The sequence below is a fragment of the Plectrocnemia conspersa genome, unplaced genomic scaffold (assembly GCF_051122295.1).
Source record: "Plectrocnemia conspersa isolate PC_06_02 unplaced genomic scaffold, ASM5112229v1 ptg000005l, whole genome shotgun sequence".
Lineage (NCBI taxonomy): Eukaryota > Metazoa > Arthropoda > Insecta > Trichoptera > Polycentropodidae > Plectrocnemia > Plectrocnemia conspersa.
The window spans coordinates 20,652,716-20,675,100 of NW_028277169.1; the positions used below are offsets into that span (position 1 = coordinate 20,652,716).

Below are 22,385 nucleotides of genomic sequence, written 5' to 3' on the forward strand. Positions count from 1 at the left end.
CAAGTGGGAGAACACGTATATGAGGGTGTGAATAGCTTCACCTATTTAGGGTCTTCACCGAACAAATAAATTAGAAAACGTATTCTACTTGAAAACAAATGTTATTATGAGTGCACGAAGGTTCTGCGTTCACGGTTACTCAGCAGAATAACGTAACTCACCATAAATAAAACGATTATCCACCCCAGCATTATCTATGGCAGTGAAACGTGGACAACCGCACAGAGGAAAGAAAGCCAGCTCGGAGTCTTTGACAGAAAAATGTTAAGAACAATATTCCATTCAACCAAAAATCAGATGGTACATACAGAAAAAAAATGAATCTCGTGTTAGAAGTCAAGTCTTCTGATGGGAATGCCAATTAGCAGAGCATCAATGATAATGGCCGTGTAGAAATCCCAGGCAGACTAAAAAGGCGACGGATGGAATGTGTGGATGAAGACTGCAAGACACTGCGCATAATAAGTCGGAAGAGGGAGGCAACGGATCGGAAAAGGTGGAGAATTTTAACGGATAAGACCAAAACCGTCCACCAGTTGTAGCGTCGTAAAAGAAGAATATGATTTAGTTTTTTGATAAAATGTGCAGTTATTTTGGCATAGTATATTTTATGTATATTTTTTTTATCAAATTGATGACAACTGAAAAACAATTGTTAAGCAGATTATATCACTATGTTAGATCCATTAGCCGGGTACAAAGCAAAAACCGCAAGTAAAAAATATCTTATTCTACACGTTAAAAACGCTAGAAGCCAAATAATATTTTAGCTTATAACGCTTTTAATAAATTTCACGCGCCCATGCTATACCGCTTTGTCAGAGAATTTCGCAAGAGAAATTTGGGTGAGTATATCGGACGGTGTATATATCCCCTATTCTCTTGCACGGATTAGCTTGTACACATGTTTGTGTGTCATAGATGATATGGTTTGTAATAATTTATTTTGTTAATATTTTAGGGACGATGATGGTGACGAGTTGCAATTATACATAGATTGAGCCGCTTCAGTAGTATTTTATTGATGATTTATGAAGTTTACATAGTTATAAGGCGGACGCGAGACGACACGTCCGAATGAGCGAAAGATTGCCAGTCAAGAGAATAACTGTCACACCAGTGCTACTCAAGTGCCGACCAGCTTTGGCCATAACAAATCTAAATCGGCTCCCATAATATTATTATTTGTAAAGAAAAAATGTAAAAAAAATATTGTGTTTTATTGCGAACGTTTGTGAAGTCGCGCGTGCTTGATGTCATCGGCTCCGAGTAGGAAATGCGATTGTGTGCGTGCATAAACAATAACACAAAGGGATAGCGTAATCGACTAAAAATATTTCGGTCCCTCAACAGTTAAAATTATGACCGTAGGATTTTAATTTATGTATTATTTGGCGTAATTAATGAGTGAGTTTTCCACATTGCCAATTTAACCAACAAAATAGAGAAATATTAGCAAGAGTTGGTTTTGAAAAGTAGCTTATAGTTTTGAAAAATTTTTGCGACAAAACACGCGAAAATGACAAAACTTAATTTACATCCGCATAATAGAAGCCATTAAATAATCTCTTAAGACTGCTGATTATCTGACAGCTGTCAAAATTTCATCACTGGCAACTTTGTCTATCTAAAGTACTCGAAGGGTGTGTGCTATCAGCAAAAACCACATATTTTTACTAAATCGCTATAATTGAGTTAATCATAGCGATTACTAAATTTGTAATAAGAAAGGTTATCAGTGCTTATTTTAACGTTTTACTGTTGAAATCTATTTATAGAAAAATGAATAACCAGGATAGTACCGATTCAAATCCACCTGAAAATTTGGATGCTGTGAGTATTCTAGATTACGGCAACCTCGAATTGGAATCATTTAATAAAATTGAAGAAGATCTGGCTTTATACGAAAAGATTTCTTTGTTATTTTTACTATACGACCCTTGCGAGGAATCGATTAACTTGTCGAAATCGATTTTATCCGATGATTCTCACCAATTTTTGCGTCGCTGGGCTGAAAATTACGTCAATGCGCACTGGAAGGAAACTTTCGTCGAAGCGCTGCTGATTATTAAGAATCACCAAATCTTAAAAGAGTTAAATATTAATGTGGAACACGCCAAGAGCCACTTTATGCCTCATGTGGTGGAGATTTCGCTCTTTATTCATCCGATTAGGAAAATTCTATACGCAATGTGCGAAGATTTTGATAAAGCGACTACCCACAAATTCATCCAGAGCATTCTCGATTCTACAGATGCATCGAAAGCTTTGAATATAGAGAGCGCCGACTACGATTACCTGGAGTTGTTCCTTTTAAAGTTGATCTCGTCGGACGTTGTTCAAATTGGTTCATGGATGCCGTTGCAATACAAGCTCGAAAATTTCGTTCAATGCGATGCAAAACCAGTCACAAGTTTTTTGCAAAAGAAGTTCATCGACATGCATTTGAAGTTCTTAAATGTTCAACAATACATAAATCGGCAGATTTTGATGAAAAAACAACTGTTTACTGTTAAATCGACGGAAAAGTTAACAAACGTCGTAAACAATAAACTGGATTTTGATGATTCTTACGGTATCAAGAATCCTAAATACGTCGGAGATTTTATAATCATTAGTAATAAACATTTCAAAAAATCAGAATTAAATTTGTCAGAGAGGAGAGGAACTGAACACGATGTGAAAGAATTGACAACATGTTGGGAATCTTACGGTTTTAAAATCCATATTTACGAAGACCTAAGTCATAGTGATATTCCTAGTATTATTCGTACTCATGTTAACATGGTGTCTCTGGATCATGGAGCGTTTGCTGCATGCATATTGTCGCACGGTACTAGAGGAAAAATTTTCGGAAGTGACAGTGTACCTATTAAAGTCAACGAGATTAAAGGTATTCTATGCCAATGTGAAGCTTTAATCGGAAAGCCCAAACTATTGATCATTCAAGCCTGTAGAGGAGATGATATTATGAATGCAGTGCGCACATCTAGCTCTGAATTCACCGATAACGATGTGGAAACAGAATCCGACGGTTTTTTAATAAATCCTCCGTCTAATCAAATAATCCCAGAAATGGCAGATTTACTTATATTTTGGGCTACTGTAGAAAATTTTGCATCGTTAAGAGACATAAATAAAGGCACTTGGTTTATTCAAGAGCTTTGCGTATGGATGACGAAGCACGGAGACAAACAACATTTGCAGGATGTGTTTACTATAGTCACTTCCGAGTTGAGTAAAAAAGGGCATCAAGTTTCTCAAATCGAATCGACGCTTAGAAAGAAACTTTGGCTTTGGAAAGTCACCAATGAGAACTGATCTCTTTAATTAATTAAATTTATTGTAGTGCCTTACTTATATTTTGTACACCACAATGTTACACACTGATAATAATTAAAATGTGATATTCATAATAAATACTTTGACAATGTATATAATATAAATACTATATTCTAGTCTTTGGCAAAAAATGAAGTTGTTAAACTAAGTGCTCTTTATCAAAAATACCTTGTGGTTAAAGGAATCAATACTTAAATAATTAATAAAGATTTGTAGTGTGAATATAACGACAATATAATGTATATAAGTATTTATTCACGCCAATACAATTGTTTTTGATTTATTATTGAAATTTTTTTAGACACTGATTTAATATTTTATTGCATTTATATTTTTATAAAGTTACTAATTTATTGGTCTTCGCAGCATAATGATATTGTGAAAAATATAATTAAAAATGTCCAAAAAACAAATAAAATTTGTATATATATATTTTAATGCATTTTTAAAATTGTATTTACAAAGAAATGATTTTTTATCTACATCTATAGTTTTGTAAAAATATTTTTCTACAGTTGATTATTAAATCGTTAATATAAAATTACGTTTTTTACTGATTTCAAAAAACCCTAATGGCTTCGCACTGTTTGAACAGTCCATTGTAACTATCGGACAGTCGCCTAACGCAGCCTTGACAATGTAAACTTTCGTAACGAGGTGATTTTGGAGGCTCTCAAATGGCCTTTTGTACTCTTCGAGCCTACTCGAAAGACCATTATAAAAGACGTGACACTCGATCAGATCGCCCATTGTTCCAGTTTGAAGAAACATGGTACAATAAAAAAATTCCGTTACCACATTCAACGTTTTTGTCAACATATTTATCTTCGCTACATAAACTATAAAATAAACACGTAGAAAGTTATTCTCATACATAAAATAAAAATTAAAGAGATTACATGTTCATTTTGATTAAATTATTCACATATGTATCATTGCTTTCAGCACCTGCAAAATTATTTAAAATTGTATTACATAAATAATTTTAGTAAAATGTAAATGATTATAAACGAAATTCAAAATCACAACTTATAATATTTAGATTCCATAACATCATAATTATTATTTAATCTTATAAGATTTTAATCATGATATTTTGAATGGAAAAAAATATTTATTAGGTCAGCATTTATATTTGTAACTTTTTAAAAGAGAGTACACAATACCTAAATAAAATACAAAAGAAAAGCGATGTAAAAGAATACAAATAAGAAAATATAAAATAACGATTCCAATAATATACAAGTAAATAGCCATTGACACAAAAAAATAAAGTCATTGACATATAAATTAATCAATACAAAAATCAAACTATAAGCCAAGAAAAATCAATATGATATAACTTAATAAATTCAAATTAAAATAGAAATACCAAAAGTACAAATAAAAAACAACTTAAAAATCATATGTGTAATACATAACTTAAAAATATATAAGAAGGTAATGTGACCATAATTATGAATGCCTGATATTTGAAAAAATCAGCCATTCGAAAATAATTATACCAATACACCAATAACAATAAGACATAAATATGTTATGGATTTATATATGAGATAAAACAATAAAAAAGTATTAACTTGATTAAAAAATATGAAAAATTTTCAATTACATTTTAAAAAAAAATATAAATAGATTTTCTTTGACTTCACCATAGCAAATTTGCTAAAAGACCGCTCACATCTGGCTATTGATACTGTAATCGTCAAACGAATTTGGAGAGAAATGCGTAAATTCAAAAATAAACAATCTTCACGTGCAACAATAAAGTTCAGAAAATCCATTGTAGTTCTTGATAAATTTTCAATACGCGTCCTAAGCAATATTTTGCAATCTTTAATTTCCGTTAATTAATTATTTGCCATTGACGTCGGCGACGTAAAGCAATCCAAAATTTATGCAACTTTCACGCAATCTGTCGATATCCCTTGTTAAAGACGATCGATCACGCTTTTCATGACACGCATAATTCTTTCCTAGGCTGTAAGTCCGTGTTCTCCGAAAATACTTTAACGTCACTTTCCTCTTCTTTTAATTTCAATGCCTCATGCAGGGAATTTATCTACAGCGTTTATTACAGCATTTTCATTCAAATCGCTAAGAATTTCGATTAGTTATTGCTTTAGGGATTTAATATCAGCGGCTGCTTCTCTAAAATTAATCGTAGGATCCTACAGCCGTTTCTTAGTTCGGTTAATTTTGTCAAGAATTGTGTTCCAGAATTTCAGTAAAACTGTAAAGTTAAAATGTAATATGTTTGAAAGCAGCTATGCTGCGTCACTTCTGGTTTCAGAATTTATTAATAGGTCTTCTGATATGTTTTTCAGAAGCTTTACTAGTTCGTCAAGTCCTTCATATATAGCTCTGACAGCTTCTAACCGGGCACTCCAGCGTGTGTCAGATTCGCGCTTTATTGTTAAAAGCACTACCTTTTTCAATTCATACCAACGAAGTGTCGGACGAGAAAAAATAAAGAAACACTTTCGACCGTCACAAAAAAATTTACGAAAGCTGGATCCTATTTAGTAGAGTGTAAACCTGCTAAATTTAAATTGTCGTTGTCACACTCGACAAACAACACTATATATCTAGCATTATTATAGCATCGTGACCGACAGTTGGCCAAAGAGATGTCGCTCGAAAATATTCCATAAATATAATTTTCATACCATAACTTTATTTTTTATGTATGAGGCGTTGTGGATATGAAGAGCGAACTAAACATTGGACAACTGGGCAAAGAGACATATCTTCCCAAAACGGTCTTATGTTCAGTTCACACTTCACACTATAGTATAGTTGTTGTGTAGTTTGCTATATTATTTGCTAATTAGATATTACACAAAATCCTATTTCAATATAATTAAACAACAACAATTTTATTAAAAGTTCACAAGTTACGTTACATGATGAAATGGTGATGTAAATGATCGATGAACGATCCCTCCACCGCCGTCGCGTCAGTATTACAAGAGTGGCGCCTAGTTTTGCCCACAATAAATAAATAAAATTTGTTTTTTTAATTCTTAAAATGAAATAAATAAAGGTATTTATTTGCATACTTTTGTTTAGCGTACAAGTGACCACGTAAAATTGTAGCATGCAAAAAATAAAAAATGCTTTTTAGGTGGAGGACCAATAATGCCCATAAGATAATCGCTTACGGCCAACGTCTCTCTGACAGCTGTCAGAAAAAAACAAAACTCGACGGAGTATTGACGGAGTGAAAACTATTTATTACATCAGATCGCTATAGCTGCGTTGAACGAAGAGGACTATTTTGTTGAAAATACACGTTTGAATAAGTTTAACCAATTGTGGTTGAAATTTATTTATAGAAAGATGAGTAATCGGGAAAGTACCGATTCAAATTCGCCTGAAAATATGGATACTGTGAGTATTCTTGATTACGGGGCTCTGGAACTAAATTCTTTTGATAAGATAGAAGACGATCTAGCTTCATACGAGAAGATTTCTTTATTGTTTTTGCTATACGACCCTTGCGAGGAATCGATTAACTTGTCGAAATCGATTTTGTCGGACGACTCGCATCAATTCTTGCGTCGCTGGGCCGAAGACTATGGTGGAGCGCACTGGAAGGAGACTATTATCGAAGCACTGTTAATTATTAAGAATCACCAAATTTTAAACGAGTTGAATATAAAAGTGGAACATGCCAAGAACCATTTTATGCCTCACGTTTTGGAGATTTCGCTTTTCGTTCATCCAATGAAAAAGTTTTTATATGCGATGTGCGAAGATTTTGATAAAGCGACTACTCAAAAATTCATCCAGAGCGTTCTCGATTCTATTGATACATCGACAGCTTTGAATATAGAGAGCGCCGATTACGACTACCTGGAGTTATTTCTTTTAAAGTTGTTCTCGTCGGATGTTGTTCAAATCGGGTCGTGGACACCAATGCAAAATAAGCTGGACCATTTTGTTCAATGTGACGCAAAACCAGTAACAGTTTTTTTACAGAAAAAGTTCATTAACATGCATTTGAAATTCGTAAGCGTTCAAGAATATATTAATCGGCAGATTTTGATGAAAAAACAACTGCTTATTGCAAAATTACCGGAAGATACAGCAAGTGTCATAAACAAAGGAACAGATTTATCTGATTATTATGATATAAAGAATCCTAAAAACGTTGGAGATTTTATAATCATTAGTAATAAATATTTTAAAAGTTCAACATTAAGCTTATCGGATAGAAAAGGTACTGAAAATGACGTGAGGGAATTGACTACTTGCTGGAAATTGTTCGGTTTTAACGTCCATGTTTACGAAGATTTAAATCATAATGAAATTCCTCGTATTATTTCTTCTCATGTTAACATGGTGTCCCAAGATCATGGAGTGTTTGGTGCGTGCATATTATCTCATGGAACTAAAGGTAAAGTTTACGGAAGCGACAGCGTACCTATCCGAGTCAACGAAATCAAAGATATGCTATGCCATAGTGAAGCTTTAATTGGAAAGCCCAAAATTTTAATCATTCAAGCATGTCGAGGTGATGCTGTTATGGGCACGGTGCTTGCAGCTAGCTCTGACTACACTGACGACTATGACGATACAGAATCCGATGGTATGATAACAAATTCCCCAGTTATTCACTTGATCCCCGAGAAAGCAGATTTAATTGTGTTTTGGGCTACTGTAGAAAATTATGTGTCATTTAGAAACGTAAATAAAGGAACGTGGTTTATCCAAAATCTTTGCTCGTGGATGATAAACTACGGAGACAATCACCATTTGATGGACGTATTTATGTTTGTCACTGCTGAGTTGAGTAAAAAGGGGCACCAAGTTTCTCAAATTGAATCGACGCTCAGAAAGAAACTTTGGCTTCGGAAAGTTGTCAATTCCGACTAATTTTCAATTAATTAAATCTTGTGCCTTACTTGTATTTTTATACACTACAATGTTACAAATTTACTTATACTAAAAATGTGATAGTCATAATAACTACTTGGACGATTTATGTTATAGGAAAAGTTTATTTTTAAAATGTTAACTAAATGTTATTTGTTAACAGCGACTTGTGGTTGTAGGTGCCAAAACTATCAGGATTAATAGCATCAATATTATATTTATTCATTACACACTTCTATATTTTTTTTGTTAGTAAAAAATTAAGTCAGATGTATTTTATTGCATTTATATTTTTTAAAGATAATTACCAAGTAATCAAATAAATGTTTTAACACGAGGATATTGTGTGAAATATATTAAATACAGTTATGTATTATTGTTTATTATAAATACAGATGTTTTTTAAAAAATTGTACAGTTATTAATCAAATCAATATTATTAAATTATTTGTGTACTGATTAAAATAATTATATTTAATAAATAATGATGAATATTTTTTTATTGTTATATTTATCATTGATTAAGTAATTAAGCTATGATTTTAATATTTAATCATTTGTTAAAATTAATCTTCACTTGGAGAACTCAAACCAAACTTTTAGGGCTACCTCTTCAAATAGGGTTGTACATGAGGTTACATTAAATATTTTATGTTGACATTATTTGTGTATTGCAAAATAAAAATGAGTATCAAAGTACTATTTAATTTTGTAAATCATTTCCCCTCCTTCTTTTCTCACAATGCATAAAAATATTGGCAAAAATTGCTATTAATAACTTTACAAACTGCATAGTTCATTTTTTTCATAAATATATATTACAATAAAGCAGTGTCTTTACCACTTTTAATAAGCAGCTCGCAGTTACAGTTGACAAGTTACAATGTTGAGCCTTTTTCCTTGTATAAACGAACGGCGCTTTAAAACTCATCACTAAAATATAAATAAACTTGGTACACTTAAAAATTTTTGTCTCAAAATTTGATAGGGAAATGAGGTTAGTTATTAAACCGTGTATTGAACATCAAAAGAACCAGCTACTTACATCTGGAAAATCTTGTGTTCTTCGAAATGACAATCCATACAAATTATAACTTGAGTTAACATCAACTTGAGTACTGAGTTGCAATAGATGTAAAATCTTTTCAACAACAATAGAAAGTCATTTTTAATCTTTGTATTATATTACCAATATGATTATTCAATCTTAAAACTTAAGAATTTATTAAAAATATATACTAATAAGTTTTAGAAACAAATAATGATAGATGTTAAAATGCAGGCAAAAGGTGCTAATATTTTTCTGAAGCTAAAAGCTCTGTTCCATGCTATTTTTGTTTTCTATATCAGTTGTTGACTACAAATTATAGAGCTGGGTACTTAATTAAAAGGAATAAAAGTAAACATATTAAAGTTTAAATTCTTTATTAAACAATGTAAGCAATAATACAAAATTTAAAATCATGATTCGAGTAATAAATTTTTGATAAATTTTCGAAACAAAAAATATGAAACTGTCAAATCATGAAATACAGTACAGTTCCTTTTAATATTTATCATATTACCTAGTGTTCAGTCGAAACAGATTTAATTTTAAATTTAGAAAAAAACTGCATTGTCAAATCTATACCAAAATATAATTTTAATTGTAATCGTATGTAACAAAATGTTTTTTTTTGACTAGATGCATGGAATTTTTATTTTATGCCATATTATAACCAAATACATTTCATTCAAGTATTTAATGTTGGTGTTTAGAGATCGACAACAGTAAAAAAAATACTACTTTCATAGAAAAATTACTATGTATTTTAATTTTTAGTTTTATATGAAGTTTATCTTTTGTTATTAAAAATAAAATATGTTTTTTAATAATTTATTTTAAATGTTTCTGTCGAAGTCTGATATACAATTTATAAAATCATAGCGATACATACTCAAAGGTTATCCAGTTACTTATAAAATATAATAATAAAACTATAAATTAATCATAATTAAACCTGCTCATCAGTCATTCTTACGTTGTTAATTTTCCAACAAACCTAATCTTACACAGATTGTTGTAAATTATCTAATTCAGATCTATTGCAAGTTACAACATTAATCACAAGCATGCGTAATAAAAACGTAATTAAATTGAATGTTACAAATAAATACATAGTTTTTATAATAAAATGAAATACTGCACATCATAATAACTCGTTAATTTATATATCTTAAGAATACATGAAAATTAATAGGAACACTGGAGTCTTGCTGCCATTTTGCATTGAGCTAACTGTAAGTATTGTTTTTATTTTATTATACATTACTAATAGCAACAATAAATAAATTATTAATTCAATCTGAAAATGATATATAATACATAACAGTCGTTGCCTTGATTCATAGTAGTTTATATATTATAATGAATAACAATAAATTTACATTGGTCGTTTTGGTTTTACCAATCTGATTTGGAAAAATACATTTTAATATTATTTATGTACAATGGTGTCTTTATAGCACTTTTTTTCACAATTAATACAAAATTATAAATGTACAGTATTTCTAAAATGCATACATAAACGATAATAATAAGTCATTAAAATTGCTACTGTTAAAAACTTGAATGTCGTCACGACGGCCGCTGTTGAACGGACAACCTTTCAAGGCGCTGGCATAGATCTCGCGCTAACCGAGCCGCTGCAGCGCAGCCCGAAGGTAGTGTTTCGGCGGGTTTCACCGACGCCGGGAAAGATTGAGTTTGGGACGGCCGGTCCGATAATGGACACTTTCCGTACCAACGAGCCTTTCCAGTACTGTGAGACTGTTGATTAGAAATAAGATTTATAAATACAAGTTACACTCAAATTTACTTTTTATACATAATCAGTGAAGTACTAAATCATCGGGTTTTTATGATTTTTGAACTTTAACATAGTGAACATTTTAGATTCCTCAATTGAAACTTGAATATATCCTATTGAGGTGCATTTTACTTTTGTAGTACAGTGAACAACTAAGGCAACATCAAATTTATGACACCGATACTGTAATTATCGATTATTCAAAGCCAAAACATTAGATAATTCAGTATTTTCAATTGAAGGAGCAAAAATCTCGATGATTCATTACTGAACTTTATAAATCTTAATTCATACATTAGTAAAATCTCGTTTCCACATTTCACCACACGATGAGGCTTCGCAGAGGGGGCAGGGGCGATACACGGAATATCCTCCACATTCGTCGCAATCTAAAGACACGTGCTGTTGCGCCCAGTTGACTCCGCAGGTGCAACACGAGTTTATCTGAGCGCGCAGCCCTTCAATTGTGAGGATGGCTTCGTGCGAGCAGCCCTGAGAGCGCCCTTCTTCCGAAGGCGGCTGATAGCTGCCCTGGGACTCCAGAGAGGCATCGCTTAAATTGCGCGGGCTCATACTGAAAAAATAAAAATATTGTTACTAAGCAATCTAAAAATATGTACATACTAATCTAAAAACACATGTGCACAATCATTAAAAACAGCAGTCACTATGTTCGGTTAGAAAAAGTTGGTACATTTAACCTTGACATATTGGTGTGCTATAAATCGTTATATAGATATCATTGAAAGCTAATAAAGTTGTTCACATTTAACGTAGTAATTTTTGATAAAATATCTCTCAAGAAATGTTATCTAACAAATGACCCATTAGTGAAAAAATCACTTAGAAACAGATGACACAAACATCAAGCATGAATATAAAATTAAATTGAGTAAACACAATTTTTATAATTGAACAATTAGAGTAAATGTATGTATTTCTCGCCTCGTTAAGTCGAGACATTAGACATGTCAAAGTTTAGATATTATCTTCAAATTAATTTAATATTATTATTAGTATATATATATATATATATATATATATATATATATATATATATATATATATATATATATATATATATATATATATATATATATATATATATATATATATATATATATATATATATATATATATATATATATATATATATATATATATATATATATATATATATATATATATATATATATATATATATATCTTTTTAATAGAAATAGATAATTTCTAATCTAGTTTTAAATTAAAAAATATTAATTAATATCAATGCAATGGATAGATAAAACCAAAAAATTTAAAAATCTTTATTGCCCTTTCAATATCAAATATACATATTCTATAACTATTGCAATAATAATTTCTTAGTGAATTATAAATATAAAATAAAAATAATTACATAATTAGACAAAAAAGTTTCTACTGAAAATAACGAATTTGTCTCACTTTCAGCACAAAAGGAAAGTAATTAGGTAGTTGTATTGTTTAGTTGTTAATTTATGAAAATTTAATTTCCAATTAATATCTCTCGCATATGTAGTATAAAAAAACTAGTGAGACACCTTTAAATTTTTGTAAAAACCTGTTGGGAGTCACGTACTGATATATATTTCGATAGCGATTACGATAATGCATGTCTACCTGTCAGTGAATGTACCAAATTTTTAATCAAATATTATTTATTATTAATATGGTAACATAACTAGCGTTAACATTTCAAACATTTGTTTTAAATCAGTAATTTATATTACAATTTATTTAAATTAACAAGCCTCCATATATATTTATGTACATAAACATCCTTAATATATTTAAATGCATCAAAAAATATAAAAATAAAAAAATCTATTGTAATGACTTCTGCAGCTTGACCGTGCACCTCTTTTAATAGCATAATAAATAGTAATATTGTAGAAATCGAACTATTTATTTATAACCCAGCACTCTACTGATACGCCAGCACGGCCGCATACAGCTATTAACGATTATCAACTTTTTTTAAATTTTGGATTAAAAAATATAGATTATGTAAATTTTATCAGAATTAAATTAATGGTTGTCAAACTTTTTTTATTTTAAAGTATTGAATTTGTAATTCTACAAAAGTGATAAGTAGTGCGCTATAATGGGAATCGAAGAAAATATAATAAAACGGTTAGTTAAATTTTACATAAATTCATTGACATCTAACTAAATGACACTAGTATCATTATAGCGCAGTAATGTGCGTAGAATATCATTTAATGCGTCATTATAAATCGGACACAATAATATTATCAATACATAGAGATTATTTCGGATATCAAAATATAGTGTTTATTAACATTAATTAAAACATGGTTTTCCAGTTTTTTTTCTTTCCAAATTATATAATAAACAACTATTTGCGTCTATTTTATATGAGGAGAGAGAAGATCTATTCCGCTAAATAATATCACACACACGGAAAATTCAAATGAGTCAACATCTGTCAAAGTCATCAGCTGATGTCAGAAATCATACGTCACACAATAGAAAGTATCCTTGGCCATAACATAATTTAAATCGACTTACAAAATATCAATTGTAAAAACGCGCCATAGTAACAAATATTTGGTAAAATTGAGCGTAATTACCGATCGAATCGTAGATTAGTGTCGAAACATATCACGACGTTGGCATTAAATTTGTGTGCGTCACGTAAACGTTAATTTTAACCAAAATAAACATTAATACGTCGATAGTTAAAATGTTTACTTTTCTAAGGTGACCAGATTTTGAAAATATCAAAGGACACTAAAAATAATATATCTTGAGGTTATATCGCGGTGGGAGCTAAAAATGTCATTACGGAAATTTTTGTTCAAAAACCATCTCGGAAACAATCTTCCACAAAGGACGTCTGGTCACCTTAACTTTTCTGACGTTTAGGTCAACGTAACTAAGTTAACATTTATTTAAATACTATACGCTTACAATGCAAAGACAGGTGTTGCGTCCGCATGGTAACAAGGCGCACAAAAAATAATTAAAACAAGTTCTTTCCCGCATAAACACATCTGATAAATTGGGGATTTAAAATATATTTTTAAAAAAACTATTAATAAATTACGTCATTTAAAAATAAAACATCACCTTGACATCGACTGAGTACAACATAACCGCTGTGGCATAACACCGACCACGCAACTCAAAACAGCGACTATTAACCCTTTAGACGCCAGTGACGTGCCCGCACGCCAAAGCGGTCGGACCGTCAAGTGCCAGCGCGTGCAGGCACGCAAATGTGATTACGGACACATTTATTAATAAATTCGATTGTTTTTTCGTTAATTTAATACAGAGACATCTATTAAATGGAATGTGATCGTTAAAATGTGCAATTTTTGAACCATTCTTTTATTATTTACGATCGAGCATACAGACGTTGTTAGGGCTGCTACAATATTTTTTTTAAATGATAAAAAAAACACAAGGTTTTGTAAAAAAAAAACATTTTTTGAATTTGAATTTTGTTTTTGTTTATATTATAACATTATTGCCATATTTACTATTTTTAAAAAATTTTTGACATAGTTGAAAATTATTAAATATATGAAGTAGCTGCCATTTTGATAAAAGATTTTGATTAAAACAACGGAAATTATCGTGTCCCATACAAATATTAAAAACAACCAAAAACATATAATATAAATAACATACAATATAAATTACATATAATATTTGTGTGTGGCAGCCCTGACAGTGGTTTTTAAAACTTGTTATTTCTGTGCTTTTTTTTCACTTTTATGTTAAAATTAATAAAAAGGAAAGTAAACAGTGATTTTCCAGGTAAATAATGTTTCTCTTTCATAATAATTTAAAGGGTTGAAAATGGTGGCCTACAGAGCAAATTCATAGAAATTTGCTTGGCGTTGAACAGGTTAAAAGGGCGGGGGAATCGCGAACATGCCCCACCGACACTGCCGCGAATCCTCGCCGTGATATTTGAATTTGCAAACAATAATGATGCAAATTGGCGCCGGAATGTCGGAAGAGTACATACTAATTTTCCGATAAAAAAAACACTCACTGGTCCAATGTCGAGTTGATCTCAGCCGGATGGACGCTCGCTATAGACATTGCGATGTTTGAATCTGAAAGGGGTGAATAAAAAGAGCAAATTAATTACAATGTTGATATTTAAATAATTTTTACAGTTAATTAAATACGCGCGTTAACGCATATCAAAATGTTATTTTAATTAGAATTGCCAGATATCCACATTTGCTAGAACTTTAGAGCTAAGTTTCCATATTTTTTTGATGTGTTGGCAACATTTGTGTCCGACAGATTGATACGGACATTCGATTTCTCACTGAAAAAGTGCAATTGACTACAGATTACGGAGGGAAACGCATGAATATAGAAATAGAGAACTATTACTGTTACCGGAAACGACGGCATTTTAGCAGTTTTGCAAATTCTTGGTGAGATTATTTTTTGTTTATACATACGCGATAGGGATATAAATTATTTATCAGTGAAATTATGAAATGGTAGGAAAGTCTAGTATGTGATGATCAACCGGAATTATAATTATAGTAATTACAAATTCCGAACTTCTTGTCGCGATAAAATTTGAAAAACATCGAGGTTCATGTGGGATTCGTTCTACAGTAGTTATATATCGTTCTTGTTTTATGTCACTTCACGATATGGCTCGTCTACATTCCGCTCAAAGACAATATAGCCGTTCTCTAAATTCAAATGAATTTTTGACTATCCTCCATACTTCCAGCATTAACTTTTAAAGTTACATGAGTAGTGTATGAAAACTAGCTTTATTCTATATTGATATAAGTATATTTGAAATACATTAAAATATAGTTTGAACAACTCTTTTCAGTTCTTAAGTCGAATGAGTAAAATATTTAAAGAAAGTTATCCATAGTTAGGATTTAAGAGGCACCAGCATTTTTTATAAATGTCAACCGACTCGTTCTATCGCACAAAAAAGTAACGAAGACAATTTTAGTAAATGCCAGTTGAATCGTATGTTGGAAGCCAAAAAAAGGGTAGCCTACAAAATTTTTCAAATCTGCGGGATAAATTGTTCGTCCGAACTTACTTTAATAACATTTCATTCAAAATCAACGATCGAAGCAATTCAAACTAAAATTGAATATGCAGCTCATGGTCAACCCGCTTCGACCAAAAATATCAAAATTGAATGGGTTTTATTTTTAAATATATATATGGTCGTCTCTGGGTTAAAAGACGAATCGCTTAGATTTCAAATATTTTTAATTCATGGCCGATGCGCTTTGACCAAATATGTCATTAATTTTGACAGTTGCACGCGTGCTTCGGTAAGAGTTGCTCGTTTATGTTATGTTAATAAAACGTTTGACAATTAAAACGTTTAGAACTCTCGCAGAAATCTTTGTGCTACGTTGAGCGAACGTAGAAATAGAAAGTCGAACGCGATTGTGTGTAACGGTAAAACGTAGCGTATATGTATAATATGTGTATTCAATAACACTCACTGGTGAATCGATGGATAAAGTATGCGACTGGGGTCGATCCTTTTATAGGTCGGGGTGCATTCCTTTATAACACACTGTTGAGAAGTAACGGTTTTGCACGAATCACGAAATTGGAACGATTGCACAGAGCGTCAGTTCACCACAATAGTTTGTAACAGTCTGTGTGATTGTTTTTCAATGAACGTTTTTTCGTCACTGAACGTTCACGAGCGATAGAGGAGCGCACGGCTCAAAACGAGCGTACACAGCGAGAACCGCCGCGGAAATGACGCGAGCGGAGGCAAAGTGAACAGGCACAACGCGTATGGGATCGTCAACCCGCGGGCGGCGGACAAGCGCTTTAAGATAGTATCGCTACTCCTGTTTTAAAATATTATATTTAATTCTACTACAATAATGAAATGTGAAATTACATAATTAAATGTATCAGTTAGAGCAGTGGTTTCCAAATGTTGTTCACCGAAACCCTAGAGTTTCGACGCCTTATCTATATGTATATCAAGTTAAAAATCAAAGAAATATTCAGTGATAAAAATAATATCAATATTAACCTTCACATTATATGACTCATTCCCAATAAGATAAAATTATATACACACTGTTATTATAAAACATTGTTTCCTTAGAAGCAAAACATCGATCCCCCTCCCTTCGAAAAAGCAACAATCATAGACCATTTCATTTTTCATTTATATTAAATAATAAAATATTTATAAATTATAATAATAGGAACTAATCAGTCATAAATATTTAAATTTAAAAACAAATTACAATATAATGTACACGGAAATAAAAGCAGTTATAAACATATAAATTGAAAACATACAATATAAAGTATATATTAACACATTAGTAAAAATAAAAACAATATGCAATTTTTTTGATTATTAGGTTTCATTTATATTTTTTTATACTTTTCACTAGATTTGGCTTTTTGCAAAAGTACTTTGTTTGTAAGTAGATAATCATACATTTGGCAATAATTGAAATCATACTTTGGTGCAAACTCATTATTTTTAAGTTGTCTATTTCAAGTTAGGTCCACTCATAATCGTTGTGTTAAAATTACAGAGGTCCATTAAACGCTAATTTTTTTATTTTTAAACTATTTTAAAAATAGTTTATATTATAATTTTGATTGTTAATGTTGATAGTGCATCACCCTGCTATACACCTCATTTTATTTCAAAAACATATATACATTAACAGTAGAAACTGTCCCCTCTAAAGTAATTTCCGCTAGTTTTACAAGTTTTCAGAATACTCCTAGCGTTTTGAGAGCTTTGTCAACTATAGAATTGTTATGTTTAAAGTCAGTGAATTAAGGATGTAGTTTGATATCATAATAACGTGAATATGGAAGGTGAGTTAGAACCTTTCATAATAATACACAGCAAATAATAAAAAATGTTCACTATTGTACGTTTTTGAAATATTTAAACAAAGCATAAATAAAATAGATAACATAAAACGTTGAACGTCCAGTACACGAATGACAACTAGCTGCGGTAATTCACGATAGTGAGAGACATATAGCTAGTACATAAATACAGTTCAGTGTCGTAACTAGCAGTGACATGCGGCGACTTTTAAAACAGGGCATGGTATGATCAATTTCGTTGAACTGACTATCACGGACGATATGGTATGTTGTGTAGTGGGGTCGGAACACACCACTACACCACATATCGATACGGTATGTGGTGTAGTGTCGTCCCGGTGCTTTTTTTCATGAAAGGAACGCGTTCCGGTACAAATTATTAGTAGATTTTATAAGATCTTTTATAAGATCTTATAAAATTTAGATTTTATAAGATTTTTAAATTCCCAAAATCATTTATTATTTATTTTATTAATTTATTTAACTTATATAGCTAATTGTTTATACACTAAACAAATTTAATCAAAACATACATAAATATAAAACATAATATAAACATAATCGGATTATAAAAAAATACTTTAATATTTAAATTTATTTCTTAAAGCACGAAGGTTTTTCTCTATTCCATTGAGAAAACCCGCTACATTGTTTTTGCAGATTGTCCTAGAAATATTATTATACAAATTCACACCTCGGTACAATATTGTTTTATTATAACTAGCTATCCTTAAATTGTCTCTATTTCTAATATTAAATCTATGTACATTTTTCTTTCTTATTAAATACTTATTAAAATACTCAGGTAACATATTATTTTCTAACATATATAAATACTAAAAGAATAATCTTCAATATGTTTTTAATATCTAACCATTCCAGTCTATCAATCATACTTCTACAACTAGTACATGTATTATATTTTTATTTAAAACTACTCTCATTGTCCTATTTTGTAATTTATGCAACATCGTTTTATCTAATTTATTAGGCATATATAATATTGTTGTACATTAATTAAAGTGGGGCAATGTAATACTATTGTAGATTATTTTTTTGTATTTATACTCAACATATTTCTCATCCTAGATAATATAACTATTTTTTTTGCTATTCTTTGATATTTAGTTACAATGATCGTCCAAATTTTTTTATCTACAATTAGTGCTAAATATTTGATATTATCAACTAGTTCAATAATATAGTTATCTATACCTATTTTTATATTATTATCTAATATATCTTTATAATTAATAAACATAGATTTAGTGAAAGTACATTATTTTTTAACTGTATTTCTGTTATACATAATTTATTATTTAAATTATCTACAACTTCTTTAACGTTATCACCCATGCAATAAATTAAACTGTCCGCAAACAGCTGTATTTTACATATTTTGTATTATTACTCTTATCATAAATATATAATATAAACAACAACGGTCCTAATTTGAACCCCTGTGGTAAACTGTGAGATATTATTTTCTCTTTGGAATAAGCATAATATATTTTCCCTTTTTGCTTTCTCTTTTTCAAATATGTATCAAACCATTTTACAATTATATCACTTATATCTATAATCGATATATTTTGAATACCGATTGTTGTTCACATAGAATGTTTTGAGAAATAATGTAATCCTATAATTGTTGGATAACTACTTCTTCCGTTACTTTCATGTTAATTGCACTCATTTCATTAACATTTTTACTATTTTTCATTTTAGGTATAGGTATAGCAGTAGCAATCATTAAATTATCAGGTATTTCTCCTTCAGAGTGTTTTATTTACTAAATAATGTAATTTATGCAAAAGGTGATAGCGTTCCGGAACTCTTTTTCGAGCTACATGAAGCTAGTTCGTTCAGAATTACTTGACGATATTTTATGTCTTTAACTGCTACTACTAATTTATGTGCATAACCTGGTCAAGAAGAGTCTGCTTAATAACTTGTTATTATTCAGAATTTTAAAGTTCACTTGTTCACTCACTGGAGTGACAGACATGCATCACCTTACTGAGCGCATTTAGTCTTTATTCTGTTGTCAGCAATTTAAGCTTGGAACATTTATGGATTTCAATTGCTCTGATTATAAAAAGAAAAAAACTCGTTAGTAAAGAAAATATATATGTCGACGATATATTAAAATTATGCTAGAAATGGTTTGAAGATTTCCACACAATACGATTATATTAATTTTTGTCTAGCTTAAGAGACAGAGACCAATCGATTTTAAATGATAATTTCGTTCTACAAACGTGTAATATATTTTAATTTTAAGAAAAATAGTTGTTCTTATTAAAATATATAAAATATTCCTAATTGTGTAATATTTAATTTATCGTTGCGTTTATTTAAATACTCACATTCAATGAAACTAATCATTGAATTTATTATTATAAAATATCAATCTGCTTCAAAACGATTTTTTACACAATAATGAAAAAATCTTTATGTATACATTTTTCAAGTAGCACAATAGCATTTTTTCTCTGTTTCTAAAAAGTAAACTATTAATGTGCCTTCAAAAGTAATACCTTTATTTATAAATAAAATGGAAATCTATAAAACTTTAAAATCATGAAAAATAAATTTTAAAATACCAGAAGATTATATCAAATACAGATAAATAGAAACAAAAAATAAGAGACCAGCGTTTGCAGTCACTGTTGTTATCTTAATGGTTTTACAGTCTTAATTTATCATCCACATTCACATCCATAATTTATGTTATGTTTTCGTACACGAGCGGATTTTTATACATACTATGTCAAATTTGCATTAAAACATATTAATATAGCTCTATTTATAAATAGTCAATTGAATCTGTTTCCAAAGATGGTGAGCCGGTGTGGTGCCTATTTGCATGTTTTTCTATGTGCTCGACAAAAAGGTGTGGCTTGTGCGGGTGCGGTATAACAATACTGAACTGTTTTTTTCATGCGTGTTGTGTGTTTTAAACAAAGTTCATACGCTGTCAATACATTATAATATGTACATAATACATATATACAAAACTTGGTTTCAGAAATATTGTATAATACCTATAAGGCTCTCTAGGTAGTGAAATAGAATTTATAAAATGTTCCAATAAAAGTACGATCGCTATTGAATAGACTTTTCTCATTGCAACAATAATAAACCCGGGTTGAGTAGTTAGGTATTATTTAGTTATTGGAATACAGTAACTAGTTAGCAATAATCATATTGATAGCTTTTTAAATGCTCACCTCATCGTCGGTTCCAGAGCTATCAGCAATAACAAACATGACACACCCGATTTATAATATCTGCCGAACTGTTATCTAAAGACATTATTTTGAAAACCTAATATCTTAGAACGCGTTATAAAGTATGATACACGCTTATTCACATCGTGTGTGACGTCACGTCTCATGCATACGAATTCAGGTCAGCACTATAAATTAATTCATACAAAATACAGTATTTAAGTAAAAACGAACTGTTAGTATATTTTAAATCGTTTTTAGAAATCTAAAATTAAGTTTTTAACTTATTTTCTTCAACGCCCAAAACCAAAAACCCAAGAAAAAGATCGATTTTTAACTAAATACTTTATTAATATTATCTATAATAGACACAACTACAAATTTAAGAGTTAAAATAAATTATTTTAACCGACAAAAACATATTTATTTAAAAAATTATTTACCGACAAAAAATTGTTAAAAAATTGCAAATAGACAAGTATTTTTAAGATTTATAACAAGAATAAAGTTTTATTGTAGGTGTTTTGATTGAAATGTCGAAAAAAGCAGATGGAAATATTATTTTTAAATGTTTTTCGACTTTTGTCAAGAAAATTATAGTAAGTTAATCTTAAGTTCAATGATAGTGTACATGGTTGCCAAGTAGAAAGTGACAATCGAACAATGGTGCTTTGTCAAACATTTCGGAACATCTAGAAATTTGATAAGCGATTTTACTTACAATGACTATTCAGACTTTCTAAATCCTTTAGCGTTAATTACCGTATCAAAAACGAATTAACCGCACTTAGTATTTATTTATTTATTTATGATCTTCAAAGCACATTCGTACAACCAAATTCTTAAGAAGCATAATATGATTAGTTTGTGTTAGAAAATTCACTTGAATTCTGTGTATTTAAGAACTCAATTTGAAATCTGGTATCTTCTTCTTTGTCCATTATCTTATCAATTTAGAGAAATGAACGTGCTGCAACTGGCATTTAAATTGATTTTATCAACTCTTGCTTTGTTTATCATTAATAATTCTATCGCGATTTAAATAATTATCAAAATATATTGTAATATTATTCAAAAACGTCTAAAGGACCCAAAAATTTTGAGCTGAACGTTCTGTAAAAATTGTATATCGCTTAAGGGTTTTAGTAAGATATATTTTAAGCATTTTATTAACTACAATATTTACTGCGAA

General features: G+C 30.2%; 3 protein-coding genes across 3 annotated transcripts; 2 read left to right on the forward strand and 1 right to left on the reverse strand.

The window, feature by feature from the left end:
- Positions 1–1,621: 1,621 nt before the first annotated feature.
- On the forward strand, positions 1,622–3,883 carry LOC148235101 (caspase-8-like). The gene has a single exon (XM_088186275.1). It carries the CDS (start codon positions 1,783–1,785, stop codon positions 3,319–3,321), a length of 1,539 nt encoding a protein of 512 aa, XP_088042401.1. The 5' UTR covers positions 1,622–1,782; the 3' UTR covers positions 3,322–3,883.
- A 2,647-nt stretch (positions 3,884–6,530) lies between these two features.
- LOC148235102 (caspase-8-like) lies at positions 6,531–8,923 on the forward strand. Its single transcript, XM_088186002.1, has one exon. The coding sequence runs from the start codon at positions 6,685–6,687 to the stop codon at positions 8,221–8,223; it is 1,539 nt and encodes a 512-aa protein (XP_088042128.1). The 5' UTR covers positions 6,531–6,684; the 3' UTR covers positions 8,224–8,923.
- Positions 8,924–9,631: 708 nt separating this feature from the next.
- On the reverse strand, positions 9,632–16,885 carry Pino (protein pinocchio). The gene is made up of 4 exons (XM_088186003.1): positions 16,580–16,885; positions 15,124–15,187; positions 11,367–11,646; positions 9,632–11,032 (listed from the first exon to the last, which is right to left on the reverse strand). Exons 2-4 carry the CDS (start codon positions 15,171–15,173, stop codon positions 10,841–10,843), a joined length of 522 nt encoding a protein of 173 aa, XP_088042129.1. The 5' UTR covers positions 15,174–15,187; positions 16,580–16,885; the 3' UTR covers positions 9,632–10,840.
- Positions 16,886–22,385: the final 5,500 nt, after the last annotated feature.